Source organism: Malania oleifera, chromosome 4 (assembly GCF_029873635.1).
Source record: "Malania oleifera isolate guangnan ecotype guangnan chromosome 4, ASM2987363v1, whole genome shotgun sequence".
In the NCBI taxonomy this organism is placed as follows: Eukaryota; Viridiplantae; Streptophyta; class Magnoliopsida; order Santalales; family Ximeniaceae; genus Malania; species Malania oleifera.
The window spans coordinates 18,670,380-18,697,060 of NC_080420.1; the positions used below are offsets into that span (position 1 = coordinate 18,670,380).

At 38.9% G+C, this 26,681-nt stretch overlaps 1 protein-coding gene across 1 annotated transcript; it reads left to right on the plus strand.

Moving 5' to 3' along the window:
• Positions 1-12,011: 12,011 nt before the first annotated feature.
• On the plus strand, positions 12,012-15,195 carry LOC131153423 (probable leucine-rich repeat receptor-like protein kinase At1g68400). Its single transcript, XM_058105714.1, has 2 exons — positions 12,012-13,556; positions 14,398-15,195. The coding sequence occupies exons 1-2, from the start codon at positions 12,188-12,190 to the stop codon at positions 15,030-15,032; spliced, it is 2,004 nt and encodes a 667-aa protein (XP_057961697.1). The 5' UTR covers positions 12,012-12,187; the 3' UTR covers positions 15,033-15,195.
• Positions 15,196-26,681: the final 11,486 nt, after the last annotated feature.

The following is a 26,681-nucleotide window of genomic DNA, read 5'->3' on the forward strand; positions in this document are numbered from 1 at the left end:
CTACTGTACAGTGCCTCAAATGGTGCCATGCTAATATTGGACTAGTAACTGTTATTATACACGAACTCTACCAGTGGCATGAACCGAGTCCAGTTACCCCCAAGATCTAATACACATGCACGAAGCATATCTTCTAGTGTCTGTATCATCCTCTCATTCTGTCCGTCTGACTGAGGATGGAATGCCGTACTAAATGATAACTGAGACCCCATAGCCTTCTGCAAGCTCCTCCAAAACCGTGACGTGAATCGCGGGTCTCGATCTGACACAATAGATACAGGCACCCTATGAGAAGGAACTATCTCCCGAATCTAAATCTCTGCTAAACGGCTGAGAGAATAACTAATCTTGATACGGAGAAAATGGGCAGACTTAGTCAATCGATCTACTATCACCCAAATCGCATTCTGACCATACGATGTCGACGGCAACCCTGAAACAAAGTCCATGGATATATGATCTCACTTCCACTCTGGGATAAATAGTGGCTGCAACTAACCCGCTGGTCTTTGGTGCTCAGCTTTTACCTGTTGGCACGTCAAACACTGGGCTATATACTCAGCAATTTTCCTCTTCATTCCACTCCATCAGTAGAACTCTCGTAGATCCCTATACATTTTCGTACTACCGGGATGAACCGTATACAAGGATCTGTAATCCTTTCCCAAAATAGTCCTCCTAATGTCAGCATCAGAAGAAACACATAATCTAGAGCGGAACCGTAAAGCTCCGTCATCTGAAATGCAGAATTCCTCTCCCTGACCACTCTACAATCTGTCCATCACCTCTACTAATTCTTGATCTTCTTTCTGGGTGGCTTTAATTCTTTCCTGCAGAGTAGGCTGTACCACTAGGCTGGCGATACATACTGGAGTATTACTATCTATCAATTCAATGCCGAGTCTCTCCAGATCCATCATGATTTGATGCTGGATCTCCATAGCTGCCAACGCTGATACCCCAGACTTCCTGCTCAGTGCATCAGTTACCACGTTTGCTTTCCTTAGGTGGTAACTAATAGTACTGTCAAAATCCTTAATCAACTCCAACCACCTTCTCTGTCTCATATTCAATTCCTTCTGAGTGAAGAAATACTTTAAGATCTTATGGTCGGAGAAAAATCTCGCACTGCTCACCGTACAGATAATGCCTCCAAATTTTCAATGCGTGTACCACTGCAGCCAACTCAAGATCATGGGTAGGGTAGTTCTTTTCATATTCTTTCAACTATCTAGACGCATACACCACCACTCTGCCATGCTGCATCAACACACAGTCAAGTCCCTTCAAGGACGCATCACTATAGATAGTATAACCCTCACCCCCAGACAGGATGATCAATACTAGCGCAGTGACTAATCTCTGCTTCAGATCGTAAAAACTCTGTTCACAGCTGTCATTCCATTCAAATCTAACATTCTTCTTCGTTAGTTGTGTCAAAGGTCCTTGATTACGCGTCAAAACTGCGTAATTGGGCGTTTAACCCAGGCTTTACGGTTTATATTTTTAATTAAATGTCCAAATTTGTTCAATATTTTAACAAAGTGCCAAAATTATTATTCTTGAACTTTATTGCACTATTTATGAAGTTTTGGTAATTTTTTGTCGCAGGAAAAATTCCCGGGAATCAAAACCAACACCTGTTCATATTTCGTGTATAACTTTTACGTCCAAGCTCCGATAGAGACAATTCAAATTTTTGGAGAAAGAGGAAAGGATCATCTACAGCTTTTGTGTTTTGAGTTTTGTGAGATAAGGGCTTCAAAAGAGCAGAATTTGCAACGAATAGAGAATTAAAAAAATGAAAAAAATCAAGTTGCCGGGTCAACCCGTTGCAAACGGGTCGAGTTGGGTAATCCGGATCCTAGGGCACCGAATTCCCCTTTTTATTCTCTCCTTTTTTCCTTTCTCTGGCTGTTGGGTGCTGCGCCAGCCACACACTCCTCTGTTCTTCTTCTTCTTCTTTGTTTTATTTTATTTCAATTTCTGCTTTACTCTTTTCTTTCCTACTTTTCCCTTCTCTTCTTCCCCTTTCTCTTCTTGTTTTTCCTTGGTTCTGTCTTTGTTTTCTCCTATTATTCTTTCCCTATTCTCTTCTCCAATCTTTCCCTACTTTTCTTCCTTAAATCCCACTGCAACCTGCCTCTGTTCCAGCAGCTCCTGCACGACACTGGCAGTAACTCTCTTGCAGCATCCTGCTGCACACGGCCAGCAACACAGTAGCCCCTTGCTGCCACGCACCACACCAGAGCATCCCTCGGCCAGCGCTCATCCTTGGCCTTCTCCCAGCATAGCCGCAAACTCCCATACTAGCAGCAGTTCCTGTTCGCAGCAGCTCCACAAAACAGCAACTCCTTCCTGCTATCCAAGCCACACACAGCAGCTGTATCTGCTGCCATGGCCCTCTCTCTCTCTCTCTCTCTCTCTCTCTCTCTCTCTCTCTCCCTCTCTCTCTCTCTCTTCTTTCTTCTACTCTTTTCTTTCTTTTATTTTAAATTACAGCAGGATATTGTTTTTTTTTTCTTCTTTATTTGGTTATTATTTAGAGTTTTGAAAAGATTATATGAATGAGTGTTAAAGTGATGTTAATTTATTTTAGTGAAGTTTAATTTTTACTTATCTATTTGGCTTTTAATTGATGTTATTGTTAAATTTGAAAAATTTAGATTAGTTTTGCTTAGAGCTCTTATTCAGTTAAAGATTCGATTTTTATTACGCGTGTGTGTGTTGGGTTTAGTTTCCATTGGGTGTTTTTAATTCCATGTTTTAGGTGACCATTTTTAAACTAACGCGTGTTAAGTTTCCTTGAGTAAATTAGGATTTCCATTAGTGTTCTTTAGTTCAATGCATGTTAGTTTTAGGAATTTAATTTACATGTCATTTAATTCATAAAAAGTGAAATGAACAATCTTGAAAAACCCCGAATCTGAACCAAGTTTAGTGCATTGTTGTTTTCGATTGGACGAATGTAAAATCTGAGATTAAACGCATTCCCTGAGGAGACGATCTAGCCCTTGGGCTTAATATTACACAACAGAACTCCTATACTTGGGATAGCTTTCGAGCTGCTCATTTTTCGAGTGAGTCAATCCTGACAAAGCTAAGAACCCCTCGACACGACGATAATAACCAGCTAACCCCAAGAAACTCCTAATCTCCTGCACGTTCCTCGGTCTAGCCCAGTTCACTACCGCCTCAATCTTGCTAGGATCTACACAAATTCCACCCCCTGAAATAAAATGTCCCAAAAACACAACTTTCTCGAGCCAGAAGTCACATTTACTAAACTTGACATACAGCTTCTTCTCCTTGAGCATCTGCAAAACCTGCCTCAAATGATGCTCGTGCTCCTCGTAGCTCCTCGAATAGACTAGTACATCATCAATGGAAACAACAACAAACTGGTTTAAAAATGGATGAAAGATCCTATTCATCAAGTCCATAAATATCGCAGGAGCATTCATCAGGCCAAATGGTATAATGAGGAACTCGTAATGCCCGTACTTGGTCCTGAAAGCCATCTTTGATACATCTTCTGCTCTCACCTTTACCTGATGCTAACATGACTTGAGATCAATTTTAGAGTATACCCGTGTACCCTGGAGCTGGTCAAACAAATCATCGATACGGGGTAGAGGATACTTATTCTTGATTGTCAATTTATTAATCTCTCTATAATCTATGTACATCCTTATAGACCCGTCCTTTTTCTTCACAAATAGCACTGGAGCTCCCCACAGTGATACACTAGGTCGTATGAAGCCCTAATCAAGTAAATCCTGCAACTGGTCTTTCAATTCTGTCAACTCTGCCGGCGCCATTCTATACGGTGCTTTAAAAATTGGCGCTGTACCTGGAAGTAGATCGATGGGAAAATCTATGTCACGATCAGGCGGTAAACCTGGTAATTCATCTGGAAACATGTCTGTAAATTCTTTCACCACAGGCGTATTGATAAGCTTCAATTCATTTTCTGACATTTCTTTCACAAAAGCCACGAATTCCAGACAGCCGTTCTGGAGCAGTCTCCTTGCCTGAACAGCTGAGATCATCTGAGGTGGAGATTGCATCGTGACCTTGTAAATCTAAATTCTGGTTTCCCTAGAGATTTGAATATCACTTCTCTTGCACGACAGTCTATGATAGCAGAATTAGTTGCTAGCCAATCCATGCCAAAGATAATGTCAAACCTATGCATATCCAGCATCACCAAATCAGCAGATAAAATTCTCCCCTGAACATCAACTGGACAACCATGAAGCATCCTACTACATCTCACTGCTGACCCGATCAGTGTCGCCACTAACAGTTCAACATCTAATGATTGCGTTCCCCCCCCCCCAACATAATTTAACACATCCCCAAGACACAAACGAGTGTGTGGCACCAGAATCAAAAAGTGTAATAACATTTAATGAAAACATACTAACAATACCTGTCACCACGTCGCCGGTCGCCTCAGCATCGCCCGGCGTCAAAGCAAAATCCCTAGTTAGGGCCATATTCCTCTGCTGGCGTCCACGTGGTGCCTGGTAACCTCCTCGTGCAGGTCTAAGAGCAGGAGCAACTCCAATCTGTGTTAGATACTCCCTCATCATATGTCCTGGCTTCCCGCACCTGTAGCAAACACCTCGCCCGGAACGACACTCTCGTGGGTGCCTCTTCCCATAATTCGGGCAAACTGGAGATGGCTGTACACCCTAGAAATCACGATTCCCGGTCTCCTATCTCCGGTCCCTATAGTAGCCACCTTTCTTCCACAAACCATGTCCAATCCCCTGCTGGGAACCAGAAGGCATGGATCTCTTCTTCTGCCTCTGCTCCTCAGCCTCCAATCGCTCACCAATCTCTATTATAGTGGCTCTATCTACTAGCTTAGCAAAATCCTGCAACTTCAGAATCGATACCTGCTTATAAATTTCTCTCATCTGGCCTCTTTCAAACTGTCGTACCTTCTTCGCTTTATCTGGAATGAAATACAGGGCGAAGCGAGATAGCTCGATGAACCTCGCCGCGTACTGCTGTACTGACAATTGTCCCTACTTCAGATTCAGGAACTCCTCAATCTTAACCTCCCTAGAAGAGGCTGGAAAATACCTATCGAAAAATATTTCTTTAAACCGCTCTCATGTCATCTCCACAGGTATAGTCCTCTGCTGCTCTAAAAGTCTTACTGTTGACCACCATCTCTCAGCCTCCCCAGTCAGTCTATAGGTGGCAAACAACACCTTCTGCTCCTCTGAACACTGCAGCATTACAAATATTTTCTCTATCTCCTGCACCCAGTTTTCTGCAACTGCAGAATCTGTCCCTCCTGAGAATGTCAGAGGACTTATCTTAATAAACTTCTTAATCGAACTACCGTGGCCTACGATGGACCACTCGGTTCCTTCGAACTCCTAGCAATTTCTACCATAACCTGCTGTGCCACGCTACGTAAAACGGCATATGAATCACTACTTGTAGTGCCTGAGGGTCTAGCACCCTCACTCCAGCTGGCGTAGGCACTATTGCCACCAAGGTCCATCCTGAAAAACATGTAACTTAACTCAAAACCCCTTCACTATACATGTCACTCAACTCATATAGTATATTTCTCCTAATTAACTCGTCACTCGTGATCTTAATTCAAGGTTCAATCCTGCAACCTAGATATCCAACCCGACGATAGTTTACAATGACTTTCCTGAAATCTTCACCCCAGAAAAATCACACAAACCACCACGGAAGTCCTGCATCTAGCCTACAAAATCAGACCTCAAATCCCCTTATCCTATACTCTGGTATTATTACTGCTGCACTCTAGAGTTTACAGAACCTAGTATCCTAGGTTTTGATACCAAATGTAACGACCCTCAATTTTCTTTATATAAAATGTAATATAATAAATGGAAAAATCTACCCCAAACCCGTAGGTAACGGGGACACCTGTTATTCACAGTGAAAACCTAAGCAGCAGCAAGCATAAAATCTAAATCATCCATCCATAAAGTGTAACACCAGAGTTTACTACAACATTATGTAACTGTATTTATATACATCCTCACAAAACATCAAAATAACTCTAGGATCAAACACAAAATAATTTTGACCCTAGTACAAAATCTTACCCTCCTAACGGGGTAATATCCCTAACTCAATGACAGACACGACCCGCCAATCACTCAGGGTCTCTTGAAAAATTAATTAATGTTGGGGGTGCGACACATCTTAGTAAGGGAAAATAAACTAAATACAGTTGTGTGACAACATGAATATTTAAGGCATTTATACATATACATTACATTTTATATTTTCGTAAACGTTCATCATATCATACTGAATAATCACATGCTTTCATACTTTCTAATAAGTCATATCGTACGTAAAACATTTGTGATAACTGATAATATTGAAAATATACCAAGAATGAATAGTTAGCTAATGTCATGTATTACCCCCCATGACGGGTTGTGCAGCCCAAAGGCGGGACCCGACAATGGCTGGCTTACGACTGCTGAGTCAAATATGTCTGTAAGTACGATGGGCCCGCCACACCTTGGTCCGGACTACCAGGTGGACATCTACAACTCTACACTGAAAGCCACACCGACTATCCATCTCCCACCCACTCGTGGGGTGGTTAGCACTAATCTAAACATAGATATCTGATCTATATAGCTACGGCACCGAACTCCTGAACTGAACTAAACTAATATTAGGGTTGTAATAACATATAATACATAATCATATAGCATCTTTCATAATTGCATAAATATGGCCTTGCGCCAAATATTTCATATATCACGACCTTGCGCCGAACATTTCATAAATTACGTCCTTGCGCCAAACATTTCATAAATTACGGTCTTGTGCCGAACATATCATAAATTACGGCCTTACACCGAACATATCATAAATTACGGCCTTGCGCCGAACATATTATACATAAATACGTCATTCTGAAAATAATCATTTTATCATGCATTTATCAGAATCATTATGTATTGTATACTTTCATCACTTCTCAAATCATACTGCATTCAAGTCATTATCATATCATAGTATTTTTCTACGTAAAATAATATTCATGCCACACATCTTCTGTATAAAATTACTCATTATATTCTGAAAATCATGATTTCTGGCATCTCATACATATATACACGTTTCCAACATAATAACAGTATTTTTCTCAAACGTACATTTTCTTCATAATATACAGATATAATATATGCTTTTCTTAAAAATAACTTTTCTCATAGATAACAATAATTTGCAAGAAAGTAACTGCTTTAGTTTATTCCCTTACTTGGCTACTGAGAAAGCCCCTAAAATATCCTAACCTGACCCCCATAGGATTTCCTGATCAATACCTTGAAACTGAAAACTTTCAGTATTAAACTTCAGTATTTCTATGTGTATATCACTTCCTATAACTGTCGTAAGATCAAATTTGGCTTAAAAAGCCTTACCTCAACTTAGGGATGATTTCCAACTTGCTTTCACCAGTGATCCGCTCTAATAGATTTGGAGAGAACTTCCCCAGAAGTGTCGTGGTGATTTCGGATTGTCGATCCGACGTAAATTTGGCCCAAAAATGATGAGAGAGAGAGAGAGGGCACCGAAGAGGAGAGAGAGAAATGAGTTGTTTGCTTAACAATGAAGTAAAATTCGGATTTTTCCATATTTATAGAACTGGATTCGTCGATGAGCCACGTCATTCGTCGACGAATCCTTCAATAATTTCGTCGACGAAATTTAGTCCTTGTCGACGAAATTCAGTCGAATCAAAACTCTCTCGGTATTTCTTCATCGACGAAATTCAGTCTTCGTCAACGAATTTTCTTAAGCCCTCATCGACAAATCCCCTGTATTCGTCGATGAAGCCCTGATGATTCCTTTTTGGTTTTTTCCTTCCAAAATGCAATGTCGTCGACGAAGTCGACTTCCTCCTTCTGTTATTGTTTCCATTTCCCTTCATTTTTATTACTTAAATCCAATTATTATTCGGGTTGTCACAGTTAGTGCTAGGTTAGTCGACTGACAAAGGGACCTTAGTTGACTGTCTGAGATTTCAGGTAAACTACAGAGAATTGTCAAAAGGCAATCGACCAACCTTTTTAAGGTCAGATGCCTAACCTGCTATAGGTTTGGATATTAAGCTGATTTTCACAGGTTTTGTTTAACTGAAACTTATGAGATTTTGAAACGAGGATCTTTTTAAAGTGGCTAAGAAAAATTAGGCAACGATAATGGAATGAATTCAAATTAAATATATAGAAAATGTTGGAGACAAAAGATTCTTTTAGCTTTTAGATGATGCACAACCAAATTTATTAGAGTGAGTTACCAAAGGACAAGAGTAGGACCCCTAGTTTTGTTGAGAGGTATTGAAGTAGGTACACACTCTGAAGGGTGGACAAAATCTTTTATGGGGGGACTTTGTGATTTGGGGAGGTTTGTGTTTCACATGATTTGAAAGAGGAAGTCTTGCCATAAGCACTTCGTTCCAGATACATGATCTATCTTGGCAGCACTAAGATGTATATATTCTGAGAAAGTCTAATTGTTTATCCATAACAGTTAGGAACATAGGCATTACAGAGTTTGGATGTTGCAGATACCTAATACTTTTAGTGTTTTCTGGTGGAATGTTTAGCAGCGCAAGCATCTGATAATGGACTTGGCCCTTTAGCTAAGGTATGGTGAGAGAAGTGAACAAATTGAAAGTTGCATTCAAACTTTTGTAGACATTCAAAAAGGGATATTGTTCTTCCAATTGTTAAAATATGATTGAAAATTTATCTCCAATGAATGTATATGAAGATTGCATGTTAGTTTACTAGGACAGATATGGCATGGTTTCACGGTTAAGAAGAAACTAGGAAACGTTTTCGTAGGTGTGATCAACTACATTGTAAATTGTCTTGAGAGTACCTTTTGTCAAGTCTTCGAATTTTGAGCTAGTGTATTGTTGTAGCTTTTTCGAGAGACAGTGTTGAAGCGGTGCCTCCTAAAATTCTTTAGACAGTGTTCTATTATGTGACATCTAAAACAAGGCCATTTTGTATTCCGAAGCTGTTAGACATGTTCATACTTGTGTTCATGCTTGTCCTTATATGATAGTAGGATTCCAAAAAAAAAAATGTTGATTGAAAAGTGTAAGCCTGTGCATCAATTTGGCATTGAAAAGGAATTGGGTTATTAAAATTCCAAGGAATGCTCGGAAACCCATATAATTTTTGCTTAAACGAATTACAAGCTATGATGAGAGTTTTGAAGTGCCTTGTATACATTTGATCTGACAGACAAATGATTATGCATCAGTCCGAGATATCCTATCAGGTATGATGCTCGCTGAGTATAAGTCATCATTGCAAGTTTTCTGTTTAAAGGTGAGGCTAACCATTGGTGGGAATCTATGCAACGGGTAAGAGATGTTGAGGGTTGAGGCTATGAGTTAAGACCGACTTTAAAATAGTTTTCAATGGGAAATATTTTCGAAAAGCACTCCAAGAAGCCAAATTACATAATTTAATGTAGCTGAGTCAGAGGAATTTGTTTGTTAGTTAATAATATAAAAGAAAATTTGTTGAATTATCACGATTTTGCCAAGAACTAGTTAACACTGAGGAATTGAGTTATGATTCTTTTACACAATACATAGGCAACAATTTTATTTGATTTTGGTTCTACTCACTCTTACATTGTTGCATCCTTTGCTAATATGTTGTGTTTATAATTTGAACATTAAGAGTATTGTCTTGTGAGTTGCTTCATCCATGGGGAAGATTATAAATGTGGATAGAACATGCAGACATGCATTTTAGATATCGGTGGAAATGACTTCCCGATTGATTTATTAACATGGATATTGTGGATTATGAGGTAATCCTATAAACGGAGTGGTTATCTATTTATCATACACTTAATTGATTGTTTCCAAACGAAAGTAGTACTCGGAGATCCAAATAGAGTGATGATTTCTTTCCAACTAACAAGCTCTCATGTTTGATATCTTGAGTGCTTTTGAAAGGATGAAATTTGGGCACATGTCCGGGGTTTGTAAAAGCAATGAAAGAAAATACACAAGTTAATGAAACCCAAACTTCTTTACCCATAGTTGATGAATTTTTAGATATTTTTCCATATGATTTACCCGAACTGCCTCCAAAAAGAGATTGAATTTAATATTGATTTGGTGCTACGAATGGAGCCTATGCCAATTGCTTCATATAGAATGACATTAGTTGAACTAAAGCAACCTAGGGTGCCTTACATGAAATAGAGTAAATGTGTTATTTTATTAAGATAATATTTTTCCAAGTGAAAGAGAGTTATTTTTGTTAATAAAATTAAGGGCAAAAAGATACTCGCATCCCTTAAAATTTGACAAAAATAATAGATTCTCTTGAGGTTTGTAGAAAAAGACGCCAACCTCTCCTAAAAAAATTTATCTTTTTGTAAAATACAATGAAAGATTTGTATTTTTTTTTTTTTGACAAATTATAGGGAAAATTTTTAAAATTCTCAAAACCTCAAAGGAGATTCAGTCATTGTCAATTTCCAAATTTCAGGGTAGGTCATTATCTTTTACTCTGAAATTAAATTTAATAGTCTTTTTTTATAATTTTTAAAATTTCAATCAATTCAATGTTATATTCAAAAATCTTAAGAGTGTTGCTAAATTTTAACTTTGAAATAATTTAAAAGGAAAAAAATAATGACCTTTCCTAAGATTTAGCAAAAAAAACAATGACAGGTTTTAAAAATTTCACAAACCTCCTGTGAAGTTTATTAAAAGAATACGTATTTTTTTTTTAAAAAGATTATTTCTTTTTAATAAAATATAAGAATAAATTTGTATCGTTTTACTAAATCTTAGGAAAAATATGCAACATTTTTCGTAATCTTACGAAAAGTCTGTAAATTTTTTGAATTCTCATAAAAAATTATTCTTCTTATCAAAATTTATGGTAGATTAATATTTTTTTTATCCTAATTTAAAAAATAAAATATTCAAAATATATTAGTCAAAATTATATTTAAATGTATTACTCAACATTTAAATATAATTCTTATAAACCTCGGAAAATCGTTTTTAAAATCTACATAAATCCCCTGTTACCTCATGAGGAAAAGATCCACAACCTTGCCTTGTATTATGCACCAATCATGATTCATGCCCAGCTCCCTCCTCATTTCTCTTTTAGACCAATCGATCGAGATCTCTTTAGACCAATGTAAACCCTTTCCACGTGGCAAATTATATATCTTTGACTTTCACGATTCCATCAGCCATTGGTCCAACGGATCGACGGTGTTGAAGACGGTCCTGGGTTCGTCCGCACCAGATCTCCCCCCTCCCACGCTATAGCAGACGCTCTGTTTTATCCAAACGATGAAAGGCAAAAGGCCAAAGTTAAGGATGGGAATTTCGAGAAACAGAGAAGGACGCTTTATTCGTCCGCTCGCAGACAAAGTCCTTTATGATGAAATTACAAAGATACCCCTTCTGTGTAATCTCTCAGAGTTCTTATTTGTCCGAAGCACCGACCCCGCGTTAGTTCCTCCGTTGCACTCGACCAATGGTATCGCATGGGAATTAAGTAATTAGTGCGCCAACCAGGGCTGTTTTTGTCAATGCAAGTGATATTTTAGCAATTTTAATTTTCACCCGCTCTAAAAGTAAACTTGTCGAGTAAGGCACGCGTGTCAGAAGATCCCTGCGGCCAAGGAAAATCGTGCGGTCAGAAACAAATCATCTAACACAAGTAATAAAATAATTACCCTAATATTTTTTTACGTCTATCCAATTGGAACGAAATGTTTTCTTTTGGGTTCTAAATTTTTTTTACACGTGTCACCAACCCATTGCCTGTTTTATGTTTTGAGGAAATTATAACCTACAACTAAGCTGTGCCTGTTATGGTAGGCCTCAAATCAGACCGTTGGATGAACGTTCATATTAATCGTGTACGTAGGCATAGTGAGCACATGGGTACACGTTAGAAGCTCCACCTGCAAAATCACGTAATATGAAATCCGCATTTAATGCCGGAAAGCTCCATCGTTTTCCTATTAATTACACTTTAATCCTCTCCCCATCTCCTCCGCGGGATAACCTCTTCGTCATAAAACAAAAATAAAAAACGCACTCTACCACTCTACTCTCTCTATCTCTCTCTCCAGTTGCAGAGCGAAAATGGCAGAACTCACCCTTAAAATGCTCCTGCGTTTGGCTCTCTTCATCTTAATGCTGAACTTCTCTGTTTCAGAAGCTTCTTCAAGTCCTGATTTGAAGGCTCTAATGGCGTTCAAAGCAGGTGCGGACGCGACCAACAAGCTCGCCACCTGGAACGCCACGCGGGACCCGTGCGCGTGGGACGGCGTATCGTGTCGCCAGAACAGAGTCTCTCGACTCGTCCTCGAAGGCCTCGACCTCGCCGGCGGTTTCCAACCCCTGACGTCTCTGACGCAGCTCCGCGTACTCAGTCTCAAGTGGAACCGTTTCTCCGGTCCCATTCCCGACCTCTCCAACCTCACCGCGTTGAAGCTCCTTTTTCTGTCCAAAAATCAGTTTACCGGCGCGTTCCCGGCGTCCATCTCGGCGCTCTCCAAGCTTTACCGCCTCGATCTGTCGTACAACAACTTCTCCGGCCAGATTCCGGCGGCGGTCAACCGGTTGACCCACCTCCTCACTCTCCGGCTCGAGGGGAACCGGTTCGCGGGCTCCATTTCGGGTCTGAATCTCCCAAATCTGCAAGACTTCAACGTCTCCGACAACCTCCTCGCCGGCGAAATACCCAAAACCCTCTCCGGTTTCCCCGGATCCGCTTTTTCCGGAAACCCAGTTCTGTGCGGATCCCCATTGTCAAAATGCAGTTTCGGGTCGGCCTACCCGACCCGACCCGGATCAGACGGAGCCCTAGCCTCGCCGGTCCTGCCTCATCCCGGCGGAGGTCCGGGGACCGTGGCTTCTTCGCCGACCTCAATGCCGGCAAACACAATGTCCGACAAATCGAGAAACAGTCGGCCAGTCACCGGGAAAAGCATGAGCCTACTGGCCGTGATCGCGATCATAGTCGGCGACGTCTTGGTACTGGCCATCGTCTCCGCCCTCATCTACTGCTACTTCTTCCGGAACTACGCCGGCGGGAGCGGGAGCGGCAGGAAGGCGTCGCGGCTTATGGAGGGGGAAAAGATGGTGTACTCGGCGAGTCCGTACCCGGGGCAGGTGGGGTTGGAGAAGGGGCGGATGGTGTTCTTCGACGGGGAGCGGCGGTTCGAGCTGGAGGATCTCCTGAGGGCGTCGGCAGAGATGCTGGGGAAAGGAGGGATGGGGACGGCGTACAAGGCGGTGCTGGACGACGGGAACGTAGTGGCGGTGAAGCGGCTGAGGGAGGCGCAGGTGGTGGGGAATAAGCAGCGGGAGATGGAGCAGCACATTGAGGTGTTGGGGCGGCTGCGCCACCCTAACGTTGTCAGTCTTAAGGCTTACTATTTCGCCAGAGAAGAGAAGCTATTGGTCTACGATTACATGCCAAACGCCAGCTTGTTTTGGCTTCTTCACGGTGTGTTACATTTTCCCAATTTCTTTATTCTCTCTCTCTCTCTCTCTCTTTAAATTTAGTTTTTATTTTTTATGGGTCAATTTGATTTGATTTTATAAGTAGTCAAAATGTCTGGGGCTCGAGGCATGTGGGGGAAGGGACTGGCGTGCGTCCAGTGGGAGTTTTTAAGTTTAGGTGGTGGTGGAATATGGACCGTAAGATTTTAAGGGCACGTACATTTTTTGTGGGGGGAAGAGCTGGGTCCCGTGGGAGTTTTAAGTTTAGCGCCAGGGGTGGTGGAATTTGGACCGTATGATTTAAGGGTTACTTACGTTGTCGGTGGGGATGTTTTGTACCAATCAGGTGATCGATCCCTTGAGTTAATCTTGCCCAGGAGAGACAGATGTAGAGCTTAAATGCAGATGATTGGGAATTGGGATCAACTAAAGGTTAGGCCGTAAGGGGAAAGAGCCAGAGCGTTCCTGTCCTGCCCCCTTTTGTCTTCTTCTACTTTTGCTTTCCCATTTCTGGGTAATGGTAGAATTAGTATCACATTCTAATGGGATTGTACATACCTCCATTACGGTATAAAGTCATAAGCAGAAATCATATTATACTGATTCAGTACATCACATTGTGATTAACATATAAGGAAAGTTCTTTACACATAAATTAACATACCCAGAGGACCCAAACTGAAATCATGTACTGCTAAAACCCCAACAAAGGCACTGAATTGAAATCATGTATCTACTGATAAAAAAAAATAAAAAATCTAAAAGCATGTGCTAATGAGTAAAATTTAGGGTAGCATAATTATGCATAAACCTTCTGTTACTAAATTAAAACTAAATTTGAACAGGGAACAGAGGACCAGGAAGAACTCCCCTGGACTGGACAACGAGACTTAAAATCGCAGCTGGAGCAGCCCGAGGATTGGCCTTCATTCACAACTCCTGCCGCTCCCTCCGCCTCACCCACGGCAACATCAAATCCTCCAACGTCCTCCTCGACAAGTCCGCCAACGCCCGCATCTCCGACTGCGGCCTCTCCGTCTTCGCCCCTCCCGCCCTCCGGTCCAACGGCTACCGCGCCCCCGAGTCGTCCGACGGCCGCAAGTTCACCCAGAAGTCCGACGTCTACTCCTTCGGGGTTCTGCTGCTGGAGCTGCTCACCGGGAAGTGCCCGTCCGCGGCGGAGGCGGGCGGCGGGGCGGTGGACCTGCCCCGGTGGGTGCAGTCGGTGGTGCGGGAGGAGTGGACGGCGGAGGTGTTCGACCTGGAGCTGATGAGGTACAAGGACATCGAGGAGGAGATGGTGGGGCTGCTCCAGGTGGCGATGACGTGCACCTCCGCTTCTCCCGATCAACGGCCCAAGATGAGCCACGTGGTCAAGATGATCGAGGACATTCGCGGGGTCGAGGTTTCGCCGTGTTACGAGACGTTCGACTCGGAGTCGCCCTCCGTTTCAGAAGACGCGGGCGGAGCGAGTCAGTGACTCGGCGGTGCAGCTAACACGAACCGGCTGTTTGTTTTCTCTCGCTCGGGTTTGGTTTTATTTTATTTATTTTCTTGTGTTCAAAGAATTTTAATTTTGATTTTAAATTTGTATGCTTGGGATGTTCATATTTATTTATTTATTTATTTGTAGTGCAGCAAAACCTTGGTTGCGGGGGAGGAGATGTTGGAATCTTTTTTTTTTTTTTTCTTTTCTGGGGTAGGGGCTGTTTGGTTGCACTGAAAAAAAAAAAAAAAAAGAATGGATTTTCAGGGCGGGTGGAGCGGGGAGAGATTATGGTCGAAGTGTTTTTGAATATAAAAAGAAAAACAACACAAATGAAGCAGGTACTTGACTTTGCAGGAGCTAGTGTCTTTATTCATAGGGACAGGATCGGACAAAAAATATATGGAGTGGGGCACAGCCATTGATCTGTACAAAATTTAGTAGAAGTAGAGCAGTTGCACGTGACCCATCTTCCCCCAAGATTAGGAATGTTTGGTTTTGCTAAAATAAGAAAAAAAAATTTATTGCATAGTGCTTCCAAGCAAATGGCAGATCATCATTCAAATTTTATTTCATTTTATGCAAACTTGAGCTTAAATTAGGGTTGAAAATGCTTGCTTCAGTTCATTTATGTTGATAAATGAGCGGATGAACTTTATAGAGTTGAATTATTATTGAAATGCTAGGGTCTTTTGGATTAAGGATTTTGATAGATAATAAGAAGGGAATTTACTTTTTTATTATATTTTTCTTCAGTACTAAAATACTACTAAAAGTGAAATTTTGTTTTAATATGGTTAAAATTTAAGAAAAAAACAATTATAAATGATGTGTAAAAATCATACTAATTTGATATATTTTTTGTTTCTTTATTTTCTTATTTTCCTTCATGATCAAATATGAATAAGTGAATTCTTTTATATTTTCTTTTTCTTTCATTTTCCAAAGATATTTTAAGTTCCAAATAGACACTTAGGTTTCATTTAGAGTTCCAAAAATATTTAAAAAAGGAAAGAAAAATATATAAAAAAAATTATATTTTTATGTTTGGTTATCAAGGAAAGTGAAAAAGAAAATAATAAATATATTAAATGTATAAACAAAATTTTGATTTTACACTTCATTAATATTTAATTTTCATAATTTTTAGTCATATTAGAGTAACTTTTTATTTTTGATAATACTAACAAAGAATATTCAAAATGAGGTTAATATGTGTTTTTGCAGATGATATTGTATTGATTAATGAAATTAGATGATATTGTATTGATTAATGAAACTAGGGATCAAGTAGAGGTTAAGTTAGAATTATGGAGATAAGTTTTGGAATCTAAAGACTTAAGTCATATTAGAGCAACTTTTTATTTTTGATCATACTAACAAAGAATATTCAAAATGAGGTTTCACAATGTATGTTGTTTGTAGATATTATGTTAATTAATGAAACTAGGGGCCGAGTAGAGGTTAAGTTAAAATTATGGAGAGAAACTTTGGAATCTAGAGATTTTAGGATAAGTAGAAATAAGACAATAAATGTAATTTCAGTAATGGTTTGAGGAATATCGGAGACAAAGTTAAACTTGATGATGAAAAAATAAATAATACTTGTAAATTTTGATACATTGGATCTATAATGCAAGTTGAAAGAGAAATTGAAGATGATGTGATGCATAGAGTTAAAGCATGTTAGACAAAATGGAGAAGTGCTTCAAGTCTTTGTGATCATAGATCCCCTTAAAATTAAAATAAAAGTTTTATAAGACGACTATAATACCAACTATGCTATATGAATCAGAATGATGGGTAACGAAGAAATAAAATATTCAAAATGTAAAAATTGCCGAGATGAGAATGCTTAGATGGATGAATGGTATACCAATGAAAGATAAATTAAAGAATAACCATATGCACGATAAGATAGGTATAGTTCCTATAGAAGATAAGATAAGGGAGAGATCACTCATATGATTTGGGTGTTAGGCTTTGTGTAGCCTTGTTGTGTTTGATCCGGATGATGACCCGACCCGAATAATGATGTGTGATTTTTTTAATGGGAGATTTTTTACTTAGACTTAGTCCATGGAGTGGAGGTTGGGGCTGAAAATTTTTTTCCCATTTTGTAGCCCATTGTGAATCATGTGCGCAGGATATAAAAACCTTTGTTTTGGTGATTAGGGTTTTATGCATTAACGCAGTTTGGAGAGAGAGAAAACTGTACTGCCGCACTCTGTATTTTTCCCTAATAATAGTAAAATCCCTACAACTCGTAATACTGTCTTGTGCATGTAATTATTATCTTTGGCGTGTGTTCTTGTCTATTTTGTTTCTCACAAGTGCTTTAGGAATTTCGTGTTAATTTCCTTACAACTGGTATCAAAGCCTAGGGTTAGGTTTGCATGAGAGCAATGGCAGAGGAAACAGGAAAGGCGACTGGAATTGAAAAGCTAGATGGTGAAGACTTTGGATTTTGGAGGATGCACATTGAGGATTATCTTTATGGGAAGAAGTTGCATTTGCCGCTTCTAGGGGAAAAATATGCGACTATGAAGGATAAGGAATGGGTTCTTCTTGACAGACAGGTTCTGGGAGTTATGAGGTTAACACTATCTAGGTCTGTTGCACACAATGTTGTAAAGGAGAAGACCACAACAGATTTGATGAAGGCTTTGTCTGGTATATATGCAAAGCCGTCAGCAAAGAATAAGGTGCATCTGATGAAGAAACTGTTCAATTTGAAGATGATAAAGAATGCATCAGTATTACAACATCTGAACAAGTTTAACACTATCACAAATCAATTGTCATTTTTAGAAATTGATTTTGATGATAAGATCCGTGCACTGATCGTTTTGGCTTCCTTGCCAAACAATTGGGAGGCAATGAGGATGATAGTAAGCAATTCTACAGGAAAAGAAAAAATAAAGTATAATGACATACGAGATTTAATTCTAACCAAGGAGATTCACAAAAAAGATGTAGGTGAAACCTTAGGATCTGGTTCTGCCTTAAACCTTGAGACAAGAAGCAGGGGTAATGATAGAAATTCAAGTCGAGGCAGATCAAAATTTAGAAATTCTAATTGGAACAGAAGTAAATCTAGATCAAACTAACAAGTACAATGCTGGAATTGTGGGAAAACAAGTCACTTTAGGAGGCAATGCAAAAGTATTAAGAAGAAGAATGAATATGATTCTGCTAATGCTGTAACAGAAGAGATTCAGGATGCATTACTTCTTGTAGTAGATAGTCCACTTGATGATTGGGTTTTGGACTCAGAAGCTTCGTTTCATACCACTCCACACCAAGAAATCATACAAAATTATGTTGCAGGTGATTTTGGTAAAGTGTATTTGACTGATGGTACAACCTTGGATATTGTGGGTATGGGAAACATCCGGATGTTGTTGCCTAATGGGTCTGTTTGGTTACTGGAGATGGTTCAACATATTCCCGACCTGAGGAGGAATTGTATTTCTGTTGGACAACTTGATGATGAAGGGCATGCAATGTTGTTTGTTAGTGGTACTTGGAAGGTTACAAAGGGAGCCAAAGTATTGGCTTGTGGAAAAAATATTGGTACTCTATATACGACCTCAAGTCCAAGAGATACAATTGCAGTTACTGAAAAAAGTACTGATACAAACTTATGGCATCGTAGACTTGGTCATATGAGTGAGAAAGGGATGAAGATGTTGCTGTCAAAAGGGAAACTACTAGAATTGAAGTTTGTCGATTTTGACATGTGTGAAAGTTGCATCTTGGGAAAGAAGAAAAAGGTGACCTTCTTGAAAACTGGCAGGACACCGAAGGCTAAAAAATTGGAGTAAGTACACACTGATTTATGGGGGCCTTCTTCGGTTGCATCCCTTGGAGGTTCAAGGTATTACATCACTTTCATTGATGACTTAAGCAGAAAGGTATGAGTTTATTTTATAAAAAATAAATTTGATGTATTTGAGACTTTTAAGAAGTGGAAGGCTATGGTTGAGATAGATGCAGGTTTGAAAGTAAAATGTTTGAGGTCAGACAATGGACGAGAGTACATAGATGGAGGGTTCAGTGAGTATTGTGATGCACATGGAATTAGGATGGAGAAGGTCATTCTTGGGACACCATAACAAAATGGTGTGGTTGAGCGTATAAACAAAACTCTTAATGAGCGTGCTAGGAGTATGAGGTTGCATGTTGGACTACGAAAAACTTTTTGGACTGAAGTTGTTAGTACTACTATCATGCCCCGAACCCGGAAATGGGACCCAAGGGTGAATTTAGTAACTTAACGTGTCTCTGTATCAATTAAAACATACATGATACCACATACAAAGAGGGTTCGACCGCGTGGGTTGAACGGATGTCCCATTTACATACACATAAACATCCATACTCATCAAAATACGTAGCGGAATATAGTCTTTCTATACATAAACGACACCTTACTAGAGTCTATACCATCCATGGATATACATCCCTATAAATACCATACATACTACGGGTGTCTACAAAATCCATCACGACAACCCAGTTACAAAAAAACTCGTACCTATCAGGCACTAGTAGTAGCTAAACGACACCCCTTGCTTCTGGACGCTAGGATGCTAGTTTCAGCTACTCGAAGGACCTAAAAAACATTTGTATGTATTCGAGGGTGTGGGAGAAAACAGGTTATATCAGTGTGTGGCATACTAGTGTTATTTTACATACTTCATAACACTATAAAATACGATACAATTCGAAACATTTCCATACAGTTTCATACATATACATACAGTTCTAGTATTTTCACAAAAACCATTCCAGTACATACGATACCCAAAACATACGGTCAGTGTCGTCACACTAGTTCGCAACTACACAAGGTCACATCGTCTCACAACGATTACATTGCTACATACGCAACTACGTTGCGACGATCAAGGCCCAATAGTGATTACATTGCTCCATAAGCAACTAGACAAGGTCACCTAGTCTCACATCGATTACATTGCTACATACGCAACTACAATGCGACGAATCAAGCCCAATAGTGATTACATTGCTACATACGCAACTACACAAGGTCACCTAGTCTCACAGCGATTACATTGCTACACATACAACTACGAAGCGATGAATCAGGCCCACAGTGATTACATTGCTACATACACAACTACACAAGGTCACCTAGTCTCACAACGATTACATTGCCACATGCAAAACTATGCTGCGATGACCTAGGCCCACAGTGATTACATTGCTACTTACGGTGTAGAACACACCCTTCGGTGACCAACCAGATCATACTGGCGATATTTCACACCTCGGATATAGAGCCGACTACTCTCGCACACGATAGTTAACCGATACATGGCTGTTTTACAAATCCCTGGAATCATTTTGGAACTCACGTTCCTATATATTTCAGTGTACGATAATTAGCCGCCACATAACTGTTTTACAAATACCTGGAGCAAATACATACAACCATACATACCACACTTATTAGGTTTACGGCAAATCATATCGTTTACAAATTCAAGTATATAGTTTATGTAAATATGGATTACGGTCACCTCAATAATACAATTTTAAGTAGCCAAAACATACATACGATCGTAACCTACAAGCTTACTGATCCTGATTTAAAAAATGAACTGATATAAACATAATCCCCTTACCTTAACTCGAATTCCAACTACGAACTTTACGGTCCCCAAAACTACGAACCGAGACTCCAAAACCTACAAATCACAGTACAGTACATGCTCACAATCCGTACTACTACACATATACTGAATCAGAAGTGAAAATCAAGCCTTACCTCAATTTTAGCCTAAAACCCGAACTCCTTCGAAACGAGATTCGATCCACTACAAATGTAGAGAATCCTTCACTGATCCTCGTAGTAACCTTGGATTTACAAACCGGGCAACGATTGACAAACAAAACTAGAGAGAGAGAGTGTAGGGAGAGTTCTAGAGAGAGAAAGAGAGCATTTGGGTAAGCTTAGCCCCAAAGCAATCAAAATATCCCTTTTATAGACCTTTGACCCGAGGGGATTCGTCAACGAATTGCATCCTCGTCGACGAATTCTTCACTAGCCTCGTCGACGAATCAGCAGCCTCGTCGATGAGCCAAATATTTCAACTTTTTCCTGAGCCCCTCGGCATCTTCTCGTCGACGAGCCTCTGAATTTCATCGACAAGAAGCCTTCTACCGTCGTCAACGAATTATGGTCTCATCAACGAAGTCTACAAAATTCCATTTTTACCTCTCTTTTACGTAATAAACCCGCGTCTCACGGTTCAGGTTCTTACAACTACAACTTACCTGATAAACTGAGGACCTTCAGTTCCCATGAAGTTCAAACTTCTTGAAGAGATTTGGAGCAATAAAAAAGTAAAGTTTTCCCATTTAAAATTTTTTGATTGTGTTTCTTATGTTCATATTGATTCAAATGCTCGTAGTAAACTTGATGCAAAGTCTAAAATATTTTTTTTCATTGGCTATGATGATGAGAAATTTGGCTATCAGTTTTAGGATGATCAAAACAAAAAAATCATCAAAAGTAGAAATATGGTATTTAATGAATATATTATGTTAATTTAGGTGTAATCCCAAGAGGGGGGGGGGTGAATTGGGTATTTTAAAAATATTTTGGTATTTCAATCCTTAACTGAATCCTAAACATACAAACACAAATTTGGATACACACAATTTTAGTATTATACAACTCAATTGATTTAAACTGTGGATATCTCAATCAATTCAGTATTACCCAATTATTATCATGTATATTAGATATATATATATATATATATATCAATATTAAACACATGCACATCAGATATAATATGAATATAAGTGCGGAAATATAAAAGAGATAGAGAGGGAGATAGTGCAGACACCGAATTTTAATGAGGTTCGGCCAAACTCGGCCTACATCCTCGCCTTAGGCAAAACCCCTAAGGATTCACTAATCCCACTCCTTTAACTAGGGTGGAGCTTCCCTTACAATCCACTGCTTACAAGAGGCATAGCTTCCTCCTACTCTACTGCTTAGAAGAGGTGCAACTTCCTCCTACTCCGCTGCTTACATGAGGCACAGCTTCCTCATTCCCGGTTCACAACCAGAACCGTCAATACAATAGATTGATGAAACTCCTGAACACTCAGATGCTTCTGAACAAGCTAATGAGTACAATAAAAATCTTAATACATGTTCATATGATAAAACCTGAAGCTCAGTATGTATCTAATGATGAGATCATTATATGAATGATACGCTTCACCAAATTACCCTTAAAATCTATATATCCCAAAAATGATTTTATAAATAAATGCTCTAGAGAAACGTATGGTTCGATTTTAGAATACTTTATGCAAGATTAGAAAATTAGATCCTTTCAAAAATAATCTTTGATAATGTGCAGATCTATATTCTTGCTATCAATAATTTGTAAAGTTGAATTTTTGAATAAATATATGACTTTGAATATTGCAAAGATTTAAATACTATGTTTCAAAAATAATATCCCTCAAGAATATGTATTTAGAGGCTCTTAGGATTTGCAATCAATTACTTCTTACACTAATCAAATAGAAAATCTTTGAATGAAGATATATTTAAAACTTTCTTCAAGATTTTAGTTTTAAACAAAAAAATTTTCTCAAGTAGTGATCTTTCACAAATGTATATATAAATAATAACTCAAGATCAATTTCTCAAAATGAATATTCAAAAATAAGTTTGTGATATGAAAAAATCTTTGAGAATAAGCAAATCATTAGTTTGATCACCAAACCTCAATACCCAAGTTGTTTGCACAAGATTTGCTAGAAATCCTTCTAAAAATCAACGTAACCCAAGCTTAGATATGTAGTAAACGCTTTGAAATCGCAGACAAGAGCTTAGCAATGAGTTCAATGATTTTTAGAGTTGTATATACGTTCAAGGCTCCCAATCATATGCTAAAAGTGAGGCACTAGGGTTTAGAGGTTGTTTATATAAGTAATCTCGGCCTTAGTATAAGTGCTGACCGTTGGATCAATTTGATCAAGTGACTAAATCGTGTGTTCTCTCGCTAAAGTTCAAATTTTTAAAGTTCCCGCAGGTTCAGTTGACTGAGCATTCGGGTTCAGACACATGATGTTCCTTAAAGCACTGAAAAATATAGTATGGACACAGGATCAGATGACTGAACTATGGGTTCAGTCTTCTGAAGTCCCAATTTAGACGTCTGAAGGTGTCCTACCTATTTTGTGTTTCAAATTTAATTCTTTAGATGACTGAACTAATTCTTCAATCTTTTGAGAAAATTCTTCAGATGTCTGAAGTAAAACTTCAGTTGTCTGAGGTTGTATCTTCAGACTTCTGAGGGTACTCCCCAGTCGTCTGGGCAGACTAATTTCAGAATTTTCAGTTTAGTTTTCAAATACATTTGAACTCTCTTGCTTTAATCTCTTATAAAACATTTTTCGGGGTTCAAAATAAGTTTTCTAAATCCATGTTTAACCCTAGAAGGTTTTCATGAGATGCCATGTGTAGGGTATATTTTGAACTTCTAGTTATATCATATAAAGTATGAAAATACATCAATTCTAAATACCCATTCCCATGACGATCTTGAACTTTGACACTTGCATCTTCATTCTTCTACTCTTTTAGTTCCATGGATTGTGCCATATTGTATATACTTTAATCCTCGTGGCTTCCATGACTTCATCACCTTTCATGCATGCTAAGTAATGTTCCTGCTCACATTCTCAACACACAGATCAAATGTCAAGTGATTTGTCATTATCAAAATAATATTGGACTCATAGAGTCAACATATTATGTACAAGGATATGTCAACTTTAGTGCCAGATGTCACACAGATAGATAAGAAGAAATCTAAGTTTGTTAACTTAGATGAATTGATTGAAAGTACTGTCCAGAAAAGGGGTGAAGAGGATAAGAAGAATGTAGAATCACAGGTAGATCAGAGTACACCTGTAGCTGAAGTCTGTAGATCTTCGAGGACCACTAGACCTCCACAACATTATTCACTTGCTCTAAATTATCTCCTTTTGACTGATAGTGGTGAGCTAGAGTGTTATAATGAAGCTTTGTAGAACGAAAATTCAAGAAAGTGGGAGTTAGTTATTAAGGATGAGATGGTTTCCTTGTTGAGGAATCAAACATGGGAACTGACTAAATTGCAAGTAGGGAAGAAGACTTTACACAACAAGTGAGTATACATAATAAAGAATGAGCATGATGGTAGCAAGCGTTATAAGGCCATATTAGTTGTCAAAGGGTTCAAACATAAGAAAGGCATTGACTTCTCATAAATATTTTCTCCGGTTGTAAAAATGTCAACAATTAGACTAGTATAGGGAATGGTGGCTATAGAAAACCTACATCTTAAGCATTTAGATATGAAGACAGCATTCCTTCATGGTGACTTGGAAGAGGACATTTACATGATTTAGCCAGAAGGGTTCATTGTTCAGGGACAAGAGAATCTAGTTTGCAAACTGAGAAAGAGCTTGCAGGGCCTAAAACAAGCTCAAAGACAGTTGTTCAAAAAATTTGACAAGTTTAAGCATAGAATTGGGTTTAAGAGATGTGAAACTAATCACTGTTGCTATGTTAAGTACTTTGGAAATTCTTACATCATTTTACTGTTGTATGTAGATGATATGCTTATTGTAAGGTCTAGCATTGAGGAGATTAATAATCTAAAGAAACAATTGTCAAAACAGTTTGCAATGAAGGATTTGGGAGCTGCAAAGCAAATCCTTAGTATGAGAATTATTAAAGACAAGGCTAATGGTACATTGAAGATAGTAAGAGTACGTAAATAAAATTCTCAGCATGTTCAACATGAATGAGGCTAAATCAGTGAGCACACCCTTGGGTAGTCATTTCAAATTAAGTAAAGAATAGTCACTGAAGAAAGAAGAAGAAAGGGACCATATGAGTAAAGTGCCATATGCCTCATGTCACGACCTACTCATTTTTCCACTTATTTTTTTTTTTAATAATATCATCATAAAATCACTACCGCACATCTCACATTCCAGCTCAGCAGGTCACAATCCACCTGGACCCGTAGGTACCAGGGATATATCAGAACATACAACAGAAGCCCTAGCAGCAGGAAACATACAATCACATGCCTTTCATCATTTCATATATCACAATATACTAGAGTTACTACCATCGCTGTACTTTCATATATACATCCCCAAAAAATGAAATCTATGGACAAATCCCACAAAACCTAACTATCCCTACCAAAAACTTACCCTTCAAAAAGGGGCAGATATCCAGCACTAGGTCAGCGGGGCTTTTCTCGCTCTCCTATTAGGAGCTCCTAAAAAGTTTATAAGATTAAGGGGTGAGACACCTATCAGTAAGGGAAAATAAACTAATACCAGTGTGTGGCAACATGAGTATTCCGTGTTCTACATATATCATACATAACATATTCAGTATTGTTTATCAAATCTGGGAAAACATAAGTATATCAAAACATGACAGGACATACTGCATTCTCATAAACATTTCTCATCTCATGTCATAATAATAATAACATAAAAACAATCCTGGTAAGTTAGCTGGTTGTTTTCATGTATTACCCCAACATGACTGGGTTGTGTGGCCCGAAGGTGGGACTTGACAATGGTTGGCCGACCACTACCAAGTCAATAGTCTAGTCTGTAGGTCCGATGGGTCTACCTGGATTGGTCCGTACACCAGAGGCGATAACAGCACACTTCTTGAAAAATAACCACATCAACCATCCAATCTCACACCACTCCGTATAGCGGTGTTAACATAAATATCATGATCACGAAGACCATGGATACATAGCAACAGTACCGTGCAAGTGCTAGCCTAAACCAAGCCAACCAAGTTCTGATATCATATACATATACTAAAATCGTGATACATGGATATCTTATATCATTAATTTTCACATTAATCATATCATTTTGCACATATACATATATTATGAAAATCATCGGCCCGTATGCCGGTATTACACATTTTATCATAACTCGACCCATACGCTGGAAAATCACATAGCACAGCCCTTACGCTGGTAGATCACATAGCTCGGCTCGTACGCCGGCAAATCATATAGCACAACCTGTACGCTGGCAAATCTCATCCACATAGTAGGACCCGTACGCCGGCAAACATATCAACATAGCACGGGCCGTACGCTGGCAAGTCATATATATATAAAAATATTTCAGCTCGTACGCCGGTTTTCCATCATAAAAATCCATGTCATCCACATTCCCAGAAAACAGCATTTCACAACAGTTTTATACTCATGCCACACTGAACAAATTTTCCACATATTCAACATATCATCATTTAAACAATATTTTCCAAATATAAATCATATATATGAATATATTTATCTTTCTTGAAACAGATACTATATATATATATATATATATATATATATATATATATTTACATCCATTTTCTCAAAACAAAACTGGGTTAGTTGATCCCCTTACCTGATTCCTGCAAAGCCCTTAAGAAAATCTTCCCCGCACCCGCAGGGTTCCCAACTCAACACCCTGAAAATGGAAATTCTTAGTATTAAAGTTCAGTATTTTCATGTGCACAACATTTCTTATAACTAGCGTAAGACCAAA

Excerpts from the sequence above, each read along its gene's own strand:
- LOC131153423 (XM_058105714.1), top strand. The coding sequence starts at position 12,188 with ATGGCAGAACTCACCCTTAAAATGCTCCTGCGTTTGGCTCTCTTCATC. Across the intron at positions 13,557-14,397 it reads CTTGTTTTGGCTTCTTCACG|GGAACAGAGGACCAGGAAGA; the intron begins GTGTGTTACATT and ends AAATTTGAACAG.